At 41.5% G+C, this 23,386-nt stretch overlaps 1 protein-coding gene across 10 annotated transcripts; it reads left to right on the top strand.

The window, feature by feature from the left end:
* The first annotated feature begins 56 nt into the window (after positions 1-56).
* On the top strand, positions 57-18,424 carry LOC144668932 (uncharacterized). 10 transcript variants are annotated; one of them, XM_078531414.1, is made up of 6 exons: positions 57-263; positions 3,079-3,202; positions 6,931-6,994; positions 8,402-8,464; positions 9,305-9,367; positions 14,703-18,424. In XM_078531414.1, the coding sequence occupies exons 3-6, from the start codon at positions 6,955-6,957 to the stop codon at positions 15,434-15,436; spliced, it is 900 nt and encodes a 299-aa protein (XP_078387540.1). In that variant the 5' UTR covers positions 57-263; positions 3,079-3,202; positions 6,931-6,954; the 3' UTR covers positions 15,437-18,424. The 10 variants fall into 10 exon arrangements, with proteins under 10 accessions (XP_078387540.1, XP_078387542.1, XP_078387546.1 ...); XM_078531415.1 differs by lacking the exon at positions 57-263 and adding an exon at positions 1,355-1,375; XM_078531416.1 differs by lacking the exon at positions 3,079-3,202.
* The last annotated feature ends 4,962 nt before the right edge of the window (positions 18,425-23,386 follow it).

The raw sequence follows: 23,386 nt of genomic DNA, 5'->3' as shown, positions 1-23,386 counted from the left end.
AACTCGCCAGCAACACCCCCCTCCCCTAATGCGCCTGCGTAGACCCTCCGCATTTAGTCGTCCGCGCCGTTCGCCTGTTGTGAATTTCTGCTTGTGAGGTGAAGTAGCAGCGGCCTTGACGGTTCTCGACCTGAGAAAGCCTGGAATAACTTGTAATCATTTAATAAAAAATAAAAACCTCACCTCATGTTTGAGGGGGATGAAGAGGGGGAGGAGGGGGGAGGGATGCTGAGCTGGAACTAGTTTAACCTAGAGCTGCACAGGTAAGATGCTTCCAGAAACCTCTCTTCTGATTATTATCCCCTCCCCAAAAACACTGCTAATAGTTGCATTTCAGGCCATTTAGAGCGGAAAGAGTATTATTGCTTGACAGATGTGCCTCTGTCCTGCTTTAAAACAAATGGCCTTTTTTTTAAATTGCAGGGTCTGGTTTTCCATTTTGCACTTAAAAAAAAAAACAATTTTCTATATTTCTTTTGTCCAAAGTGCAAACTTGGTCACTATTGCGATCTGAGGAAGGGTAACATGACTTGTTCTGTTGCCCCCTTGTGCCTCCTCTCTTCTCCCCACCACTCCCCCCTCCATCAACTTTCTAAATATTTCAGTCAGAAAGCACTTGCCAACTGGCCCCCAATTTTTACAATGCAAATTGAAATCCTAATTTCTTTGTATCCCTGAGATTGGTGAATGTGTGCTTGCATTATTATACGTCATATCTTTGCCCAGTTCCAAATGTTTTGCTTTATTTCTCTGCATAAAACAACCGTGATAGTAAGACCAGGGGTCAATAGTAGGCTAATGCAAGTATAGGGCTGATGTCGTCTTCACGCAGTGATTCAGGTAGGTTAGTAGTGGTGATAACTTTATAATCATTTTAAGAAATGGCTGCATGCCATGATGGGTGATTTGAGGGCCTTTCTGAACGGTCTTCCTTTGCCATGTGTATCTTGTGATCTTTCCCCCGTAATAATGTTTTCTTTGTTTTGTAAAGTTACTTATTGACAAGGGAATTTTTTTTTGTAAAATCTGAAATGCTCCTGTGATTTTTATTTTGAATCTCTACTCCCATCCATTGATGATTTTAGCTGCAATCTTTTATCCGGAAGCAAGCGTTGTAACTTGTCAGAAAATCCATACAAAAAATCGTAAGTGGCTTAATCATAGAATAGTGAGAGGACAAAAGGAGGTAATTCAGTCCATTGTTTTATTTTAATTAAATAGTCGGACAGTAACCCCAAATCTTACCATGAGAAGTGTTGTTTATTTCCATTTTTGTCTCCACCTCTCCTCCTAAAGTTGCAAATTTCTGAGATACAGTTCTTCCACAGGATGCCATCTACCTCCTAGTGCCTAAGTCAAGCTGTCCTCCTATATGGTGAGCCTTGACAGTGGAAACAAAGTCTTAAATTTCTATAGTACCTTTCACAACTTCTGGGTGTCCCAAAGTGCTTCACAGCCAATAACGTACCTTTTGAAGTGTAGTCACTGTTGTAATGTAGGAAACGCAGCAGCTTCTCACACTGCACGTTCCCTCAAACCGCGTTATGGTAATCTGTGTTTTCTTCAAAATACTGCCGGGGATCTTTTACATCCCTGAGAGGGCAGATGAGGCTTCAGTTTAGTGCCTCATTGGAAAGCTGACACTTCTGACAGTGCAGCCCTCTGTACTGGATTGAAGTGTCAGCCTGTGCTCAGGTCTTTGGAGTGAGCCTCGAAGGCGCAACCTTCTGACTCGGGGCAAGAGTGCCACCCGTTGAGCTGGCTGTGTGTGTCGGCCGGTTATTTGATTGGAGGGAGAATCTGGATTGAGTCTGATTCTACCATTGTACAGCATACACTGACTAGTGACTAACTGTGAGGACCATTGCTAATTCACCATCCTCACCCCCAATGTGAGAGCTCCCATTGGTGTCCCGGTTTTAGTCCTTGGTGCCCCTGATTTAGCACAGATCAAGAATCAAGCTGGGCCTTGGTCGTTTCTAAGTCGAGGATGCAGTGATATTTCTCTCCTTTGTCAGTTATACCACATGTTAGAAAAATGGTATTAAAATAAAGCTTTGAACTGCAATCCCCGTGATGATGGTTTGTAGGGACTTCCAGAATTTTGACCTAATATTGATGACGGAACCACGAACCTTGGGTGGGAAACAGTGTTGCAGTGGTAATGTCACTGGGCTAGTAATCCAGAGGCCCAGACTAATGGGGACCTGGGTTCAAATTCCACCTTGGCAGCTGGAATTGAAAGCTAGCCTCAGTGATGTTGACCATGAAAACTAATATCGATGGTTGTAAAAACCCATCTGGTTCACTAATCCTTAACCATCCTGGCCTCCATGTGACTTTGGACCTACAGCAATGTGGTTGACTCTTAATTGCCCTGTCACTCAGATCAAGGGCAATTAGGAATGGACAACAAATGCTGGCCTTGTCAGTGATGCCTGCATACCATGTAAGCATAATGGGGGGAAAAAATACATTGTGCACCATCATGCCATGGACTTGGATAAGAATTTGGATGTTTCAGTGATCCTGCTGCTCATATCCTTCTGGTAGCAGAGATAATGTGTTTGAGAGTTGCATGAGTTTCCTTATAGAAATTGTTGTACAGTATTGGCTGACTTCTCAGAAATAGCCAAGAAATGGTGTCTGATGTAGGGATAATTGATTTCAAATAGTGAAAATTGAAGGAGCTTTATCCAACTCAGAATTATGGCCCTTATTCACAGCCAACACTTTTTAAATGGTCTTCCTTCTTAATGTTTGAGTGTAAGAAATTCCACTCTTGATGTGAAACACCATTAAGAAATGTAATCTATCACTTATGATGTGGCAGTGCATTGTAAATTGTGAGACCATGCTGTAACTAATACTGATGCTGAAGCAGACACCGACTCTCTCTGGGATCCTTTTCCTCTCTTGCCGACTCATGGAAGGTATGGGCACTAATCATGCTTTGACACCTTGCTAAAGTTGCTGTGTGAGCCTAGACAGTGAGTGTTAGACTATTCGACTGCATTGGCATCACATCTGAGCACAATTTTGTCCCAACTTGGAACCCACATGTGTACTTTTCAACAGGGGTTGTTGCACATTGATCAGGAGCAGGAACTCTGATCGACTCTTCCCCCCAACCCCACCCAAATAACCGACGGGCACTGTGATAATGTTGCTGACCCAAACGAGATGAAGCAACTCGGTAAAGGTAGGAAGGAAACTATAACCTGGTCTGTAAGCTACAGCATTATAAAGGGTAATTTTATCTTCCTGGTTGCAATGCAAACAAAACACCTGGTAATTTTAACAAATATTCAGAACTAAATATAAGGCATGGTGGAACAAAATCCTTTTATTTGAGGCCCTGTGTGCTGCTTGTTACTATTTTCAATGCAGACTTACCACAGCATTGAACAAATTGTCATCCACATGCATTAGTCTAATGCTGATCACAAAACTAGAAACTGATGATGTCCTAAAGCTAATACTTCACAAACAATCTTGATGGAATAAAATGATTGTCCTTTTTATGTACAGGGTTCTTGCAAACCTGTGTGCATGTTAACCTGCTACGGTTTTGAAATTTTAGTACAGTTAGTCAGAAGTCTGACGTGGATTCTGACTTGCGATGAATAACTTCGCTGGGCGACCCAGAAGTAATATAACAAAAACGGTACACGTGCGTATGCTTTGCTGACCCCATGCCAAACGTCACATGTTGCCCCAGTCCCAAATCTTAAAAGTAAACCCAATTACTTAATGCTTCTGACCTGGAGCCCCGAATTCACAACCACTCCCCAATAAGCTGCCTTGTCAAATGATAATTCAACTCTGTGACATCCAAACTCTGTGACATGTTTACTTCAATAATAATTTGACTTTGTGATCTTTAAGTGAGAGATCTGCACTGTAGTAGTTGAGTAATACACTGTGCATCATAACTTTTATCTATTATCTATCATGGCTTCTCCTCTACCTGCTGCTTCTTGGCGACATCATCTGACAGCACAGCATCAGTTTCCACACTTATGATAACCCCCAACTCAACCTCACAACCATCTCTCCTGACCCCCCCCCCCACCCCCAACTATCTCTAAATTGTTCCTCGTATTGGCTGTGCAAAGATTTCCTCCAGCTCAATTTTGGGAAGACGGAAGCCACAATCTTCGGTCATGCTCCAAACCCCATTCCCTAAGTACAAACTCCAACCCCCTCTCAGGCAGCTGTCTGAGGCTGAACCAGACTGTTCGCAACCTTGGTGCTATATTTGATCCTGAGATGATCCTTCTGACCATGTGTCCACTCCATCATGGCAGTTGCCTCTTTCCACCTCCATAACATTGCCTGACTGCTGCTGAACACTCATCCATATCCTTGTTACCACTAGGCATGACCACGAGGCATAACTGTTCCACTGCTCTGGCTGGCTTCCCATGTTCTACCATCCATAGACTTGAGCTCATCCAAAACTCTGCAGCCGATATCCTAACCCTCACCAAGTCCCCTTCACCCATCGCCCCAGAGCTCACTGACCGACATTAACTTCCGATTAAGCGTCAGGTTAATCTTGGAATTCTCATTCTTTTTCAAATATTTCCATTGCCATGTCCCTCCATATCTTTGTAACCTCTTACAGCTTTCTCAGATCTCTGCTCTCCACCAGCCCTGGCCAACTTGAGCATCTCTGATTTTTAATTACTCCAGCATTGGCAGCCATACCTTCAGCTGCCAAGCCCCTGAGCTCTGAATTCCATCCCCAAAGCTCTCCGCTCTCGCTCTCTTTCTCACTTCCCTCTTTTAAGAAGCTCCTTTAAAAACCTACCTCTGACCAAGATTTTGATCATTGACCTCAAGATCTCCTTATGTGGCTTGGTGACAAATTTTGGTTGATAACGCTCCTGTGAAGCGTCTGGGACATTTTACTGTTGAAAGCACTCTGTATATGCAAGTCCTTGATGTAGTTGTTGTTTTGGAGAAAAAATTGCATTCATATGATACCCTCCACAACATCCCAAAAAGCTTTACCAGCGTTGGACCTTTTGAAGTGTAGTCACTGTTGGACTGTTTTATGAGGACAACATTTGCTCCAGTACATCATCCGAAGGCATTGGCCTGAGCAAGATTTCCCTCTCTTGCAGACTGAACATATAGATAGGACTCATAGACGTTTACAGCACAGAAGGAGGCCATTCAGCCCATCGTGTCCATGCCAGTCGGCAAAGATCTGACTACACTAATCCCATTTTCCAGTGCTTGGCCCAATTCCCTGCAGGCTATGGTAATGCAAGTGAATATCTAAATATTTCTTAAATGTTACAAGAGTTTTTGACTCAACCACCCTTTCAGGAGTGAGTTCCGGACTCCCACCACCCTCTGGTTGAAAACATTTCTCCTCAACTCACCTCTTAGCCTTCTGCCTCTTACCTTAAATCTATGCCCCCTGGTTATTGACCCCTCTGCTAATGGAAAAAGTGCCTTCCTATCCACCCTATCTATATCCCTCATAATCTTATGCACTTCTATTAGGTCCCCACTCAACCTTTGCTGCTCCAAGGAAAACAATCCCAGTCTATCCAGGCTTTCCTCATAGCTCAGACCCTCCAGCACAGGCAGCATCCTGGTAAATCTCCTCTGCACCCTCTCCAGTGCAATCACATCCTTCCTATAATGTGGTGACCAGAACTGCACGCAGTACTACAGTTGTAGCCTAATCGGCATTTTATACAGTTCCAGCATAACCTCCCTGCTCTTGCCTTTATTAGCCGAGGAACAGAATACAAGTATCCCATATGCTGCCTTATCTACTTACCACCGTATCTACCTGTCCTGCCATCTTCAGAGATCTGTGGATATGCACACCAAGGTCCCTCTGATCTTCAGCACTTTCCAGGGCCCTACCGTTCATAGTGTAATCCCTTGCCTTGTTAGCCCTCCCCAAGCGCATTACCTCACACTTTTCTGTGTTGAATTCCATTTGCCACTGCTCTGCCTACCTGACCAGTCCATTGCTATCCTCCTGCAGTTTACAGCTGTCCTCACTATTTACCACCCTACCAATTTTCGTATCATCCGTGAACTTCTTGATCAAGTCCCTACATTTAAGTCCAAGTCATTTATGTACACCACAAACAGCAAGGGCCCCAGCACCAATCGCTGCGGAACCCCACTGGAAACAGACTTCCAGTTACAGAAACATCCATTTGGCATCACCCTCTGCTTCCTGCCTCTTAGTCAATTTTGGACTCAATGTGCCACTTTGCCTTGGATCCCATGGGCTCTTGCTTTCTTGACCAGTCTGCCATGAGGGACCTTATCAAAAGCCTTGCTAAAGCCCATGCAGACCACATCAAATGCATTACCCTCTTCAACATTCCTCAAAAAATTTGATCAAATTTGTCAAACACGACCTTCCCTTAACGAATCCATGCTGACTATCCCTGATTAATCCATGTCTGTCCAAGTGCAGATTTGTTCTGTGCCTCAGAATTCTTTCTCGTAACTTCCCCACCACCGAGGTCAGACTGACTGGCCTGTAATTTCCTGGTCTATCCCTTCCTCCCTTTTCTAATAATGGGATAATGTCTTCCAGTCCCCTGGCACCTAACCTGTGGTCAGAGAGGCTTTGAAAATTATTGCCAGGGCCCCTGATATCTCTCCCCTTGCCTCCCTTAACAGCCTGAGATACATCTCATCCGGGCCTGCGGATTTATCTACTTTCAAGGCTGCTAAACCCGCTAGTATCTCCTCTCTCTGTTAATTTCCTCTAATGTTTCACAGTCCTCCACCCTGATGCCTATACCTACGTCGTCCTTTTCCGTTGTGAAGACTGACGCAAAGTATTCATGTATAATGTTTTTGTTGCAATTTAAAATACTTTATTTTAGTGTGGAGACACTTATGTTGTAAGAGGTAATATTTAAGGGCTTTTCTTTGTAGAGACAGGATTATCCCTGAAGAACTATGAATGAACTGTCTTCGAATGGGCATCCTTTTCTTTGTGGTAAGACTTTAAAAATCTCTAACAACTGTAGTCGGTGTTTCAAATAAGTGAAGAGGTAGAAATAATCGGTTACATTTTGGTGCAATGTGTAGACCTGTGATTTTTTCTTTGCAAATGTTAAGATCACCTGCAAATGCATACATTTCCAAAAGACCATGTTAGCTCTCCAAAGGAAATTATGCTATTGTGAAAGAATGTTTTTATCAGTGAACAAATGGAGAATTCTTGAGATACGGGGTTCACAGTGCGCATTTTGCTTACATTAAACCAATAAACGACATCTTATTTTTTGAAAATTAAAAGAGCATGTACCATAAGAATTTCTGAGGAGCAAAAGGTACAAGAACTTAGTTGCTGATCCAAATCTTTATACACTTTTTTTTAAAAAAGGTGACTTTGTGCCATTTCGTATTCAAGGAATTTTACTCAGTGCTCCTCCAATTGATTTAAAGAAATCATCCATTTGCCATGCAGGGCAGGAAGATCCCCTATTCAGGTTCTTTGCTGGAATAGACTGAGATGCCGCGATTGTTCCTGGCAATTCGAGTTAGGAAGTGGGAAAGCCAGCTAGGTCTTTCCCGCTCTGGATTGTTATAAGGTGATGCCTGCTGGAGTGTGGCTGTGTGTTTGGAGATTGAATGAGGCAAGAATCAGGTTGACTGTGATGCCCTCTGCAGTCAAATAGCCCGCTGACACTCAACTGTGAAATTTCATACATGATAAATGGTTGTTTAAGTGTTCGAAGAAAGATGTTACCGTTGAAATCTCACTCTAGCAATATTCATAGAATGGGTGCAGCACAGGAGGAGGCCATTTGGGCCATTATGTCTGTGCTGGCTTCTGGAGAGGAAAGTAGGGAAGAATATCTAGGAGGGGGAAGGGGACTTCCTGGTAATTATGTTCCAGTGCTTTGAAAGCTAGCTAATTGGATTAAATCAGGAAACTGCACAGTCATAGAATCCTACTAATGGAGGAAAAGTGTTGAAAACTCGAAAGCCACCTCAAATAAATTTATAGAGACTAGAGGTTGGTAGTGAGTTACAATCCGCTCGTGGAATTCTAATATCCTAGCACATGAGTTTCAGAGATAGAAATCACTGGTTTTTGCTACTTAACAGTTATTCATTCTTTGTACTATATACAACTGGTGTTTTTCTGTAACTAATAAAACCTTTAGGCTTTATTATAGAGGTACTACATTTTATGCAACCTTCCACTTTCTTCTGTCGCATTGTTGCTGAGCAATGCGCATAATAAATCTGGGTAAGTGGTTGGTACAAGGAAGAAGATACAGGGCCTGAAGTTTGGGAGCAGTAGAAATTGAAAGCTTGTGGGAGACGATGCAAAATGGTACATGTTGTGATTTTAAACTTTGTCCCCTCAATTTTCTCCCTGCCTTTCCTGTAGGTGATGACTTATGCTGGAGTATGGCTCCACAAGTGCCTGTTGCTCTTCAGTGCTTCACCCAAGGTACAGAAAACCAGACAGGACATAATTGGGTTCAACTGTGATGCTTCCCGTGGTCAAGCGGCTTGCTGACTGTCTAGGCTCACAATGAAGAATTTTAATAGCCGTTTGGGTGGAGTATTGGAGAACTACTAGCAACCATAGAACCATACCCAGCAGGAGCTGGGGAAGTTAGGGGCAGGGGCAATATTTTTAGAAGAAAAGAAAGGTGCCAAGGTTTTTTTTGCAGAAAGTCCAGGGGAAGTTCAGTAAGATTTGGGTTTCAGCAGAACAAACAGATGGGAACCAGAATTCTATATATTCAGATGAATTATTGTAAGTTTGCAATTTTTTTTTTAAAGTAGGAAATTTGCCATCAGGAACCATTTTACAAATTGGTGATTGCAAAGAATTAGAAACCTTTTGACATTCTGTGTCGCCACGCCTCTCACTTGTTCCTAAAATGCCTTTGTTTAAGTAGTGATTGCTGGTGACATCAGAAGTGCTAGTGGCATCATCGGAACTGCTGCTTTGAAAAGATTTACAGCGTGAAGGTGCAAAGTTAATATACAGAATGAATGCTAAATCTTCCAAACTCTCTACTAATCCTTTGCAGTTGGCCTTGGCAACTGCTTTAAGGCTTCTCCTCTGATATTATCAGTACTTGTGCAGAAAGCCAAAAGACCTCATCAGAACCACAGTTCAATCAATAGTGAGAATCTTTCAGGGTGCCTTGCAGTAAAGTACTTTTTTATGGCTCTGCTGCTTCTCCAAAAACTGCAAATGTTTTTTGTTGTTTTGTTTTAGAAATTTGACAAGTATATTCAAAAAAAAAAGTTGTGATTTTGTTTTGCATCTTTGTAGATTGGGATCACCTCAGGAGAACTATGACCGAGTTGTCTTTGAAAGGTCTTCCACTTCTGCATGGTAAGTTGTTTGATATTCAATAGTATTTAAATTACAAAGCTATGTATAATAATTTTAAGAATGAGTTTTTTTCAGTTTATGAATTTGAGACTTGGTATGTTGAAGTTAGTGAGTAATACTCCCAGCTTACTATTCTGGCCTCTTGTTTTTTTTTAAAAGTGGTAATAATCCCTGTTATTCCTTGATCCAGAGGTGGTGCTGTAACCCTTATAAGTAGGGCTGCCAACTGTGATTAGATGTATTGCTGGAGGTTTCAGCACATGACACCCCCCCAACGTCAGCCCTTATTCAGCCAACACATCCATCCTTGTGACGTACTCACTGCCTTCCTATGTCAATTGGAAAACAAAAAGACTCATTACCCGATTGGATGATGCTTGACTGTCAGCCAAATGGTCTTTTTTCCCATTTTTAATATTTTTATACCTGGTAAAGAGAAGAGCTCAAAGAAAGTGACAAAAAAGAAGTATTTTTTTTAATATCCGGATGATTTTTTTTCTCTCTCTCCAGGATTGCACACAGCAGTGTCCTGGAGATTTTTCTTTTTTATTCATTCATGGGATGTGGGTGTTGCTGGCTAAGCCAGCATTTATTTCCCATCCCTAATAGCCCTTGAGAAGGTAATGGTGAGCTGCCTTCATGAACCGCTGCATTCCATTGGTGTAGGTACACCCTCAGTGCTGTTGGGGAGGGAGTTCAGGATAGACTGATAGGGTGGTAATTGGCCAGGTTGGATTTGTGCTGCTTTTTGTGTACAGGACACACCTGGCCAATTTTCCACATTGCTGGGTAGATGCCAGCGTTGTAACTCTTTTGTTACAAAACAACTAAACTAAATGAACAAAATCAGGGACAAAGTAAAAGGCAGCCCCTTAAAGGGAAACTGCAAAACAAAAGACAAAATTCAAAGGAAACTTACAAACATTAAACCAAAATGCGATTAAAGGGGTCTATGAAGCACCCCAGTCCCTGCGGTGCCCACCGAGCATGGAAGGCCTCGATGGTGCTGGTGGACACTGTGTGCTCCCTCTCCAGGGACACCCGGTTGCGAACGTAGCCACGGAAGAAGGGCCGACAGCCGATCGGACGACCCCCTCGATCGCCCACTGCCTGGACCTATTGATGGCCAACTTGGCCAGGCCCAGGAGCAGGCTCACAAGGTCCTCCTCCCACCTGGCCCTCTTCCACACCCGGGTACCCGTAGATCAGGACAGTGGGACTGAAGTGCAAACAAAGTAACACTAAAAATAACTATTAGGGAGTGCAGCCTATAACATCCAATATATGGTCCAGTTGTTCTTGAAAGTTACTACTGAATCTGCCTCCTGTAACATTTTCCCTGTCCAGATTGTTGACGATACCAATTTGCCATAAAACAGCATTCTGTCTTACTCACTGTATGGAATGCACAGAAGATCTACTAGCTTACTAATATTTTTAGTTAAGTTTCCTTAATTTTGATCAGTAAACCATTTACTCTATGTCCCAAGAACTCAAATTATTTATTGTTAATTGGCAGAATTGTAATTTTTTAATTAACAGCACCTTTGAACGAATAGCACTTTTGAATGGTTTCACTCCAGAATTATTTATAGCATGTCAAGGACTGCCACTAATATGCAACAGAGTTTGGCCTCTTGGCTCAATTAAAGCTAGTACAGTTGCTATGATAGATCTGACCAGTATCCCAGAGGATCACTATATGTGATAAGTGCGTTAGCAATCTCCAGTGTATACTGCTGATCATGCAATTGCTAATGTGTGTTGAATTGCTTACACTGATTGAGACATAGACATTAGGCAGCCATGCAGCCTCTCTTTGATGTACTGATCAGGGCTGTAAAATAGAATATTAGCACTTTTGTTATGGTTGGTTCATGCTTTCAACCCAAGATTGGACTTGCCTGTTTGAAGTTCTCAGCACTTTTCCAGTTTTGGTTTAGCACAATGAATGAATGAATGAAACAAAACTTTTGATTTGTGTGTTTCATTTTGGCTGTTCCCTCCCTCACTTTAACTTTTTTCACCTCTCTTGCTGGCCCAGGAAAAATTATGAGCTGACGCAGTATCAAATTTGCTTCCCACCATTCCAAAGCGCCCTTCTTTTATTAAAAAAAAAAGAAAGAAAGAAAAGATGCTCAGCAGCTAAGATTTTGTGTGTTTGTAAACTTGCCGAAGCTTTCACCAGCTGAAAATGTTTAATTTATTTTCATTTTCTTCCCATTCTACTCTTGAAAGTGTCATCTCTTGCTTGAGTCTGAGTGCCATTTACTTTCCATCACTTTGCCCACCTGGCCATTCTTTGTGATAACAATGAGTGTTGGCAGGCTGTTTGACCAAAGGCGCGTAACAGCTGAGTCTGAGCCTTGTTTTCACCTGATGCCCACAAGTCATGAATAACAATCAGGAGTGAAAACCCTGGCTAATTCATTTAAAAAAAAAATTACTTTCTCCTCGTCCCTCTCCCAGTTTTCCCTCTTAACTGTGGACACGCTGGCCAACTGGAGCACCCCAGCTGAGATCTGCTAACTGAACACTGGCTGAGGGTCTAACACAGGTCCTTTCGGTTATTAATACGCCTGGCAGTCCCATTACTTCCTTAGGATATTGGAGGAAACCTTCAACTGAAGTCTTAAGTCGATGAATTTAATCCTGAAAAGGAATATAAATTGCACCTATTTTGTGCAGGTGTGCCAGTTGTATTGTAAAGAACTAGAACGGGCCTCAAACATTCAGATTCATCAGGAAAATAGAGAAAGAATCAAGGGATTGAAGTTGAGAATAAACATAAGTTACTACAAACGTTGCTTTTGAACTTGAAGCTGAAATGTAAGTCAGCTCACCATTAACTGGAAATTTCCAGCCCTGCTTACTGTGCATTGCTTTAATAATTATCAGCACATATTTTTGTGCCTCCCACTCCTTTCTAAAACCCATTGTATTTCTTTGTATGTAGCCTGCCTATATGAAGGGAGAGGGGAGGAAATGACATCTTGCTGAATCAGTGTAAGTGCTGCTATCTGAATCTGGAATCTGCTCTGACGGAGGAGATAAAGGTTTCAACTTGACAGTTTTTTTTTTAGCGGTTCTGGAGTGGCCTCTGTTTTGTGGAACAAATTGGCCGAAGCGGCTTTGGCCACAAACATTGGACGGTGTTAGAAAGTCGAGTATGAAGGTAGCGATGGGCACAGCAGATCCTTCTCGAGTAAAATGTTAGGTTCATTTACGATTGAAGTTTGGGCAAGGAGCTCTGTGCTCTATCCTTTTGCTAAACTCACACTAATGTGATTTCTAACAGGCTTAAGGTGGTGTCTTGAGAATGTGCTGGTGTTGACTGACTTCACTTTTTCCCCCTCTAATCTCAGTGGTCCAACAGAATAGGAGCTCGCTACAGCAGTAGTGTGGGCCTAACACCCTGTGTTGCATCGTTCTGTGCTGCATATTCCACTGTGATGTTTAAACTATTCAGTTATTTTCTGTCTATGCTGGACCAGGTAAAAGCAGATTGAACTGCATGAGCACGAGCGTAATATCAAATAAACTATAGCAGCAAAAAAATGCTAAAAATGCCTGGCGGTTTGAGCAGCATCTGAAAGCAACATTAAAAGTTAATGTTTCAAACATAGACCTTTCAATTCATCAGAACAAAAAGATTAAAAGGAGATTAATAGTGATGTGAAACATTGAGAGGTTTAATTAAGGTAAATAGGAAGGAGTTATTCCCACTAGTGGTTGAGGTGGTAATGAGAGAGCATCAAGTTAAGATTATCACCAATAGAATGAAGGGAGCGTTCAAGAAAATAGTGTTGCCATAGTGATAACCACAGAATTCCCAACTAGAAACAGTAGTGGAGACATGATAGCTCCTAAAAGGGAAGTGGATAACTATTTAAAAAGAAAATTTTAAAAGGGTTTGGAGAAAGCGAAGTGAAATTGGCTAGCTGTTTGAGAACTGGCACAGGTGGTTTAGACAAAAAATACCTTTTTTTCCCTTTGGTTCTAAATGTTGTGCTTCCTTTTCTCACATGCTGTTCAATTTTTTGTACGTTACTGACATTTACAATTTTTATTTCAGCTTTTTCCTATTTGTTTTCCTCTTTCACACTTAAAGTCTAGTAATTTCTTAAAGTAATGTAGAAATAACCTTGTAGTTGTGATAGTTTCCCAATATGTTGTCTCTTTTTTTTTACCATGATAAAATATGCCATTTGAAAAGCTTTAAGATTAGCTTTCAAAATCCTTTTTGTTTGCTTTCTCCTGAGTGGAGAGGACTGGTTTGCAAGAATTACTGACTCCAGCTGAGAGAGGAAGCTGAATTGACGTCAGTACATAAAGCAAATACTGCGGATGCTGGACATCTGAAATAAACACACAAAACACTGGAAAACCCAGAGGGTCCAGCAGCATCTGTGGAGAGAGAAACAGAGTTAACGTTTCGAGTCCATATGACTCTTCTTCAGAGTTGAGTTCGGAGATAGTTCTTTCAACGGTACACCTAACAGCACTGTGGGTGTACCTACACCACATGAACTCCAGTGGTTCAAGAAGGCAGCTCACCAGCACCACCACCTCAAGGACAATTAGGGATGGACAATAAATGCTGGCCTAGCCAGCAATGCCCACATCCCATGAATTAATTTTTTAAAAGCCTGATAACTCAGCTTCCCTGTAACGTTGGGCTCAGTAACCCTTTCCAGCCTGATACCCTGATGTTCAGACAAGTGTCTTTAGATGAATAATAATAGAATGTGGAAAGAAATTCTCCATTTCAACTTTCTCTTGCCATTTTTGTTTTGTTTAAATGTTTCCTGCATAATCCATTGCCTCTACAAAGATCTCTTAATTGTGAGGACAAGTTTGTATCCTGTGTCTGCTAATGCTACTCTTGACAGGCCACTAGGAGGTGCATTCCAGTAGCTACCTCCCTTCCATGCGTGCATGTGTCCGTACTTTTCCATATTCTCTTTTGAGCAAACAACTAGCCTCTCCCTGCCATGTTCCAACATTGATGCCACAGGCAAAAATAACAAAAGGGGAAATTGTGGCTATGTCCCCATATTCTGCTAATTTATGACCTGTTTAGCAACCCTGTTCACCTGCATGTTGCATCTCCACCTTTCCTTTGCAGTCCAGTCTTGATAATGTGGGTGGTATTAATCTCTCATTAAATTCACTTTTTAAAAACACTGTTGTCAGATAATTTGTATTTAAACCAACAAAGAACAGTATTATGCCACAATTTGAAAACATTACCATAGAATATCAATGTTGGTCTCAAATCTAGGTACTGTCACAGTTTTAAAAGCTCTTAGCTGTGTCTGTCTGTCTTTTAAAGATCCAGTGATTGGAGAGCTGTTAGCTGAGAAACAGGCCGTGGACTCGAAGAAAGAAGAGAAACTGAGGAAGAACAGGGAAGCCATGAAAAAGCACCGGGAAGAAGAGACAGCGGAGCAGAGGGAAGATAGACTGCGCAAAAACAGAGAAGCTATGAGAGTCCGCCGACAGATGGAATCGGAGGAGCAGCGAGATGACAGACTGCGCAAGAACCGTGAGGCCATGAAACGGTTCCGTGAAAGGGAAACCGAAGCACAGCGAGACGAGCGATTGCGCAAAAACAGGGAATCCATTAAAAGTCGGCGGCAGCAGGAATCTCAGGAGCAGAGAGAAGAGAGACTGCGGAAAAACTGGGAATCGACCAAAGTCCGCCGGCAGGAAGAAACCGAGGAAGAGCGAGAGCAAAGGTTGCGTAGAAACTGGGATGGAATTAAAAGGCGCCGTGAACAGGAAACTGAGGAGCAGCGACAAAAACGGTTGCGTAAAAATTGGGAAGGAATCAAGAACCGGCGGCAGCAGAAGAATGAGGGTGAAAAGGAAGACATGTTATGTAGAATTTGGGAAGCAATGAGACAGTTTACCCAGCAGGAAATGCAAGAGGATAGAGACAAACGATGTCATTTGCTTTTTGACAGGGGTCTCATGGAAGGAACACAAGAGGGGAAGGACGAGAGGTTGCAGAATAGAGAGGCACCCAGGTGCTGTTTCCAACAAGAAATGGAGCAAAGAAAATGAAGAGAAAGATGCGAGAATTTAGCAAACTGTAATGCTTCAGTGCCATGGTTCCTCTAGCATCCCTTAAAATTGAAGCTTTTGACCAATTATACTCTCCTGTTTTAGCTTATTGAACAATGCTGGTTACTAGGAAACAATATTATGCCATAGAATGTATCAAGTCATGCAGGTGGTGGATAAAATCATTTTAATTCATGGTGGTCAGTGATTCACTAAACTTAAAATATATGGTCATCAAGGATGGCAACATGGTGGTCACTGCACAAGCTATCATTCTGATATAGGAGCAACATTGTTGTTTTCTTGGCCAGTTGCGGCTGAATGATTCCTTTTTATAAAAAGAAAAAGAAATGGAGAAAATGTTTCATATTGTATGTTACAGATGATCGTGTCCTTCATAGACGTTGTGGTTCATTTCTGTTAAAATGCAATTGCATTTATTCTTAAAGAAATATCTTGAGTTTATTCAAGGCTGAGTTAATAAGAATTTTGATAGACAAGGGAGTCCAGGGTTATGAGCATCTGACAGGGAAGTGGAGTTGAGACCACAATCAAATCGGCCATAATCTTATCGAGGGCGGAGCAGATTCAAAGGGCAGAGTGGTCTGCTCCTGCTCCTAAGTCCTATAACCAAGCGTTTTGGGGGTTCCTCTGTAGACGGTGCCGTTAACAGACGTGCAATTTGTAAGTGAAGGAAATGAAATAAACTGATTAAGGATCAGAAGCACTGCTCCAAAAATCAGTGACGACATCGAATAAATGGCTAGCCCTTTTCTTACAGTCGCCAGTGACTCCTTTAAAGGGTATGGGAGGGATGTGGAGGTTGTGATTAAAGCTAGCTGTGTCCTTGGGATGGTCAGCAGTGAAAGCTCTGATATGCTTGTTGCTAGCTGTTGTGTTAAAAAAAGATCCGTTTCTTTCAACGCAAAGTTTGTGGCGTACGTGTTATTGTGGTGCGTCATTGTGGAGAACCGTTTTTACTGAAAATATCACTGTATCCACAATGTCTTTTAATCAGTTCACGATTGCCATTTAGCCCCAAACTCTGGTGATGAATGCTGAGCCTTCTCCCCAAATGTGAATTTTGAATTTCTTGTGTGTGAAGATTGGTGGGGGGACACTGATCTTAGTGGGCATCTTTGAGGTGGAATCCTGTGCTGTATTTGTTCTTGTTCTTTGGTAAGCAAATGAAAGTAGAGTTTTAATTCTAATTTTGATGAAAATCACTAATCATGGTGTTCTGAAGTTCATCGTGGATCCACGTTGCAATGCTGTTTGTAATAAAATGCTTGCACATTCTATAAATTCTATTGAAAAATTACATTTGAAATTAACATACTAAAAGAAAGAACTTTGATTTATATAATGTCTTTATCATGTCTTGAGGTTGCCCCAGAGGCACTTTACAATTAATGGATGACTTTTGAAGTGTAATCACTGTAATCATGTAGGTATATGTGGGAGCCAATTTGCAGACACCAAGGTCCCTTAAACCACACATAAATAAACAAACTAGGTAAACTGTTTTGGTGTGGTTGGCTGAAGGAGAAATATCAGCTGGGATAGCAGGAGAACTCTAGTCTTTTGTTGCTTCGGGATCCACCTTAATAGACTCGCAAGGTTTCGGCATAACATCTCATTTGAAAGAACAATGTGCAAGGAAGGGAGTATTTGAGAGCCCAGACTGACATTGTTCCTATTAAAGGGGAATAGGAGAGATGTGTTAGGTGCCGTTCTGTATCTCGAAGGACTATAAGTGCCAGTATGTATGTTTGTATGTATTATATATAATGTCTCTATTTAAAAAAAAAACTGGAAGAGGTAAAATTCTAAACAATGGCTTGGATTTTATGACAGTGACAGTGAAATTGTCAGCGTTCGTCGTCATTGTGCTTCTGAAATTGACAGCAACTTCTGGAATTTGCACATGTGCAGTTAGATGTGGAAATCCAGAAGTTGCTGTCAGTGATTCTACACTTCTCCTTAGGGTCTGCTGTTGAACTTGCCCCGGAATGCAAGCAAGTAGAAATCACTGAATTGACAATAACTCACCCTTTTACACTATTCATCTCTGGAAAAACATTTGAAAAAGTTGCACCTTGTTGAATGTAACTTGAGGTGTAACTGGGACTTTTAATGGTATACTAACCTAATCATTATCAAACAGCCTGATTTTGTATTTGTGGAATGTTGGGTTTCTCCTTTCAATGATTCACAATTTAATTTTTAAAAAAGTTTATGATACTTCAGTTTCTATCTTAATCCCATGTATATGCCAAAATCATTTATTTCACTCTAAAAAAATTTTAATTTTGAGTGAAAAAATTCGGTGCATTTTCCTTCCTGATTTGCTGTCTGTGAGAATACATCAGTGTGATTGGCTGCTTATCCTGTCGATGACTTCACTATTGCTGTACACTTGGAGAGCCCATTGACTTGGTGCCAGATTTAAACTGTCTTTGGGAAAGGGGAAATCCCTGCCACAGAGATCACTAGACCTTTGTGGACAGCTTTCCTTGACGTCAGTGGAGAGTGTTGTTGTTGTTGTTTCAACACTGACTGAAATTCAATGTGTTTTAAGGAACCATCCATTCTAGGCTTGTATTAAGCGCAATCATTCTGTGCATCAGCTCATTCATTGAGATTAGGCCAGTTATTTCTGTAAAATGGCTGTATGTACTTTGTTTTGCATTAGGATTGAGCACAGCTGAGTTTTTTTTTTAATGCATATAAATGGCATCATTGAGGCAATGGAATCAAATGACAGGCGAAATAGTGACAATTTGTAAGATGAGGAAAGATCCCTGGTCTGTACAGCTGTCACTAGCTCGCTAAACTCGAGCATAATAGCTCAAGTTTTGTTTGAAAAGTAAGCTGCATATTCGGAAGCCTATTATTGACTTGATCTTGAAGTCATGTATTGTACCGTGTAACAAAATCCGGTGTGAGAAAGCCTTCAGTTTGCACTCATATATACATTTGAGTTGACTGAAGTTTTATTCTGATTTATTTGGGTGTTACAGAATTGTTACAGCACAGAAGGATGCCATTCAACCTGTTATGTCTGCACTGGCTCTCTGAATGAGCAGTGCACCTTATGCCATTACCCTGTCTTCTCCCTATACCCTTGCACATTCTTCTTTTTCCAGAGCTATCCAGTGAGTTTCATTCCCACATGCTCTCGCTCTTTAGGCCTTCAAATGTTTCCATTTTCAATTTTATTTTTGAAACTTGCTATTGAACGTTCTTCCACCACATCTTCAGGCATTGCATTCAAATCGGAACTCACTGTCTAAATGTCTCCTCATCTGCCCTCTTGTACTTTTTGTCAATTACCTTAAATCTGTGCTCTGACTATAGACCCTTGTACCAATGGAAAACATTTCTCCATAGTTACTCTTATCAAAACCCTTTAATTTTTGAACACCTCTAGTAAATCTTGCCTTTGCCATCTCTGTTCTAAGCCTCTCTAGATAATTGGTACCATTCTAGCAAATCTCCTCTGCACCTTCTCCAAGGCCCTAAGAACTTTACTCCAACTTGGTGAGCAATGTCACGAGAGAGTCCTGCAGTGTAGAATATTATAAATTAGTGTAGTATTAGAAGCATGAATACTTGTTCAACAGCATTGTTTGAGACATGTTATGTAATGGTGCACAAGCATTACAATGTTGATGTTTAATCCAAGAGTATTGCCAAAGAAGGAAACTGTGCTGGCCTAGTTACTAAATTGTACATGCAGCATATTTTCTGAAGGTTAAGCATAAATAACAATCTGCCTTGTATCCGTCAACTCTTACCTATATAGTTTGCACAGGTTCAACAAGCTGTTAACAGGTTTGACTCCTATTTTTACTTGTCTTCTCCTAAAGGTGATGGATGACAGCAGCCTAGGTTGCCATTGCTCATGCATGAACCTGGAGGAAAGTGTTGGCAGGCTATCTGATCAGTGGGACTGTTAACAGTCTGACCCTGTCCTGTTAATGCCTGTGTAAACATATACTTTCTCACAGACATCACTGCTGGGTGACTCTACCCACTAATTTCCTCTGTGATTGGAATATCTATGGTCTACTTTCATATCCTTATCCAAGAGGGAGCACAGGGTACGCTGGGGCCTTCTGCAACGATGGGCACCACAGGAAATAAAGCCATCTGTTAACACACTGACAATATCCTGATTTTGGAATGAACTTCCTTTTGTTTTGTTCAAACTAGGCCTGTGTCTAAATGATTTGATTAGTGGTATTTCCTGAACCGAGTTGGAGCTGTTTTTCTGTTGATGGCACTGGGAGAACCCGGTGTCACTCGTTTTGGTCAAAAAGGCATCGAAGAAATAAATCGAATTGTTAACTGTTAAAGCATACAAGATCCTGGGCTTTTATAGAGTACAAAAACAAAGAAATTGTGTTAAACTTTAATAAATTATTGGTTAGGCTTCAGCTGCAGTTTGTGCCCAGTCAAACTGCCAGAATCTCATACAAACGGCTAGGTTAAACTTTATGCAGGTTATAGCACTCACAACGCCACCAACTGTTAACAGGAAAGTGAGCAGGTCCTTCAGTTCCAATAGCCTGCATCAAATCCTTCCTGAATATTTTGAATGTTATTCAAAGAAGATTAACTCAGGGGAATTGGGTTCTGTATTAACAAGTTAATAACTAAGGATTGTTCAGCCAACTGGACAGAGTTTAATGTCGGAGAGAGTTTAAAAAGCAGCAGGAGGCGCGGAGAATGGCAACTTGAATTACTTTATAGCACTGAATTTTATAGCACTGAGGCTGTGGGTTAAAGCCTCGTACCAAAACTTGAGCTTGTAACGTAGACTGATGGGCATTAAAGATGGAAAGGTCGGTACTGCAGAGAATGAGATGGAATCGTCCAAGCCTATTATTCAAGATTACATTCTTTGAAAGCAACCTTTTGGCAGTTCTTGCCAAAGACTGTTGTAGCAACCACTGAGAATCTAACTCAGAAAATATTTAACAGCTGCCTTATTTAACCCTTCACGAAACAAAAATCTTTATGATGATGGAAGCAAGGCAGGCGGTTTTGCTTATGGGCAAGACTAAAACTTCTTGCTTATTTGTTGGTAACTCCAAGAGGCCTAGTGGACTGGAAAAATAAAGAACTACTTTTGAGCTGTATTTGTATGTTTTCCAACATTTACAAGAGATGATTAAAGTTTCTTCAAGGAAACTTGTAGGGACAAAGATTTAAAAGGTGGGAATAGACTTGAAAGCTCTTTCTCGATCAGTATGAACATGATAGGCCAAATGCCCTCCTTATGTGCCATAAATCTTTATCTTCATGTGGGGCCGAGTAGGACATTGCATTGTTGGCTCCTCATTTCAATTTATCAGAAAGCAGTTTTCAAATTTGGGCTCCATTTGAAATAAATGCCAGCAGGTACGGTAATGCCACGCACCACTCAGTCCTTACCATCGTGCAACAGAAAAAACAATCTCATTGTTCCATTCATCACCTGCATTATTTGTTGCTGATAGTGAAGTTTATTAGTGACTGTTAACTTGTAGGGCCCCTGCACACAGTGGGCAAGGCAGGGACAAGCGGACCCAGAAACTGAACTGGACCAGCCATATAAATACTGTGGCCACAAGAGCAGGTCAGAGGTAAGGAATCATGTGGCAAGTAACTCGCCTTCTGACTCCCCAAAGCCTGTCCACCATCTGCAAGCCAGGAGTGTAATGGAATACTCTCCACTTGCCTGGATGAGTGCAGCTCCAATAACACTCTGGAAGCTTGGCACCTTCCAGGACAAAGCAGCCTGCTAGATTGGCACCCCATCCACAAAAAGTCATTCCCTCCACCACTAACACAGTGGTAGCAATGTGTACTGTCTACAAGGTGCACTGTAGGAACTCACCAATTCTCCTTAGCACCTTCCAAAACCACAACCTTTACCATCTAGAAGGACAAGGCAGCACATGAGAACACCATCGCCTGGAAGTTCCCCTCCAAGTCTCACACCATCCTGACTTGGAAGTATATCGCTGTTCCTTCACTGTCGTTGGGTCAAAATCCTGGAATTCCCTCCCTAACAGCACTGTGCGTGTACCTACATCACATGGACTTTTTTTTTTAAAAGGGGCCCTTTTATTTTGGATTGTCTGATTCTTAAATATTGCTGCCTTCTAGCTCCTCTTGCTGTTTTCATATTTTATTTCATTGAAATAGTGACTTGATGATATTGAGCTTTGCTGAATGTCCTTGTGCAACCTTTTGTAAGCTTATACTTTTATTTATGGAAAAAATGTTGACATGAAGCCATTGGATCTCACTAGGATGCTTATTTACCAACTAGATTAAGCAGCTGTATTGAAAGTGTATCTTCCTGCCTCTTCCCCTTTCCTCCCTCCCAAACAATGAACCATCAGCTGTCAATAGTCTCCTAAAATTTTATTTTTCGGGTGGACCTGCTTTTATTTTTATCTCTGCTTGACTCCGCCTTCTACAGACTCATTCAAGAAGCTGCAAGAGCCTGTAAATTGAAACATACTTCATTTTACATCCTCCCGTGGAAATGGAAACTCAAGTTTGACCTGAACCCAAAAAAAAAAATCCCAAATGAATCTTGCTTTTATGATTTGTGATTTGTTTTGAGAACATGTTTACTATCCACACTGCTGATCTGTCCTTTGCCTCCAGATTTCTGCTAGTGGAAAAAGTCTGCATTAATCAGCAACAGAAAAAGGCTTGGGGATGGCAAATCATACTTTACTGAAATTGGCATCTGCTGAAGGGAGCTTTGTGAGAATTTGTTTTAAAAAAAAATCCTTTATTTCACTTTCCTTCAACTTCAACTTCCTTCCAACCCATGACAAAAAGCCATTTCTGAGACGCTTTTGGGTTGCTGCTCTGGTTTGTGTGGATTGTCGTTATGTCCGACTCTCAGTTCTGCTTTTTCCTCTTTTTCCCTTTTTCTAGTTGATGCTATCACCCAGCTAGAAGCAGAACAGATGAATCTGGTGACAGTTCACAACTCCCAGAGAACAATTAACTCCCTGACACTGGCCTAAACTAAGGTGCTTTGTTTTGAAGTACACTTGATGGTTGAAGAGTTTTTTTTTTGCCATAATTTACACTCCTAGTAAGAAACCAAGGTTGCATGTGGTGACACTTCGATTCCAGGCAGAATGGATAATTCTCCCATCAGTCAGACCTAGAGGCTTCTGTAAGTGATTTTATTCATATAATTTATCTGTAACTATCATCCACTCACTATTTTGCTGGAGAAATAACCCTGCTTTTGTTGGGAGACATTGCTGTGGTTTCAGTGTCGAGTTGCAGTAGTTTGTAGAGATTCTTTTTACATAGACCCCGTAAACTGCTGTTGTGCACTGTTTTGGCTCAAGTTTGTAGGGTAAAATAGATTTTAGTTTCTCGTCCTCTCCCAGTGCCGCTGTGGAACTTATTGGGACAGGCATTCCATGAGAAGCAGTTCTGCTGTAAGTGTCTCTGGTCTCGTTGCTATGGAAATTTCATAGATGGATTCGACATTATGCTGTACAACCAATTTCAAGGCCAGTGGTAGTCTGAACTGAGGTGCGTCTGGTTGGTTGTAATTTGTGGCATCGGCTTTGGTTGCTAAGGGTTTCTTGAAGAGGAGAGCCTGTACCAGGGGGAGGGCAGAAATATTTTGTTGCCGCGTACAAGTGGAGTGAATCTCTAACCCTGCTGCAACAAGAAGGCATTCAACAGCTAGGCCTTCTGTGTTCGTATGGCATTGGGCTAGTTCTGGCTTCAGATGAGCATGCAGAAATCGCCTCCTTTCCAGGGTCTTGCTGTTTCCCTACTGAAAACAGGGCTGCAAATACCAGCAGCGTGGTAAAACAAACATATTACAAATGTAGATTAACTCTGGATATGGTAAAATTCTATTTAACTCAGAGATATTAAAATACTTAATGCATAAATGAAGACAGTTGT

Source organism: Cetorhinus maximus, chromosome 28 (assembly GCF_964194155.1).
Source record: "Cetorhinus maximus chromosome 28, sCetMax3.hap1.1, whole genome shotgun sequence".
In the NCBI taxonomy this organism is placed as follows: Eukaryota; Metazoa; Chordata; class Chondrichthyes; order Lamniformes; family Cetorhinidae; genus Cetorhinus; species Cetorhinus maximus.
This window is presented reverse-complemented; position numbering and strand designations above follow the sequence as displayed.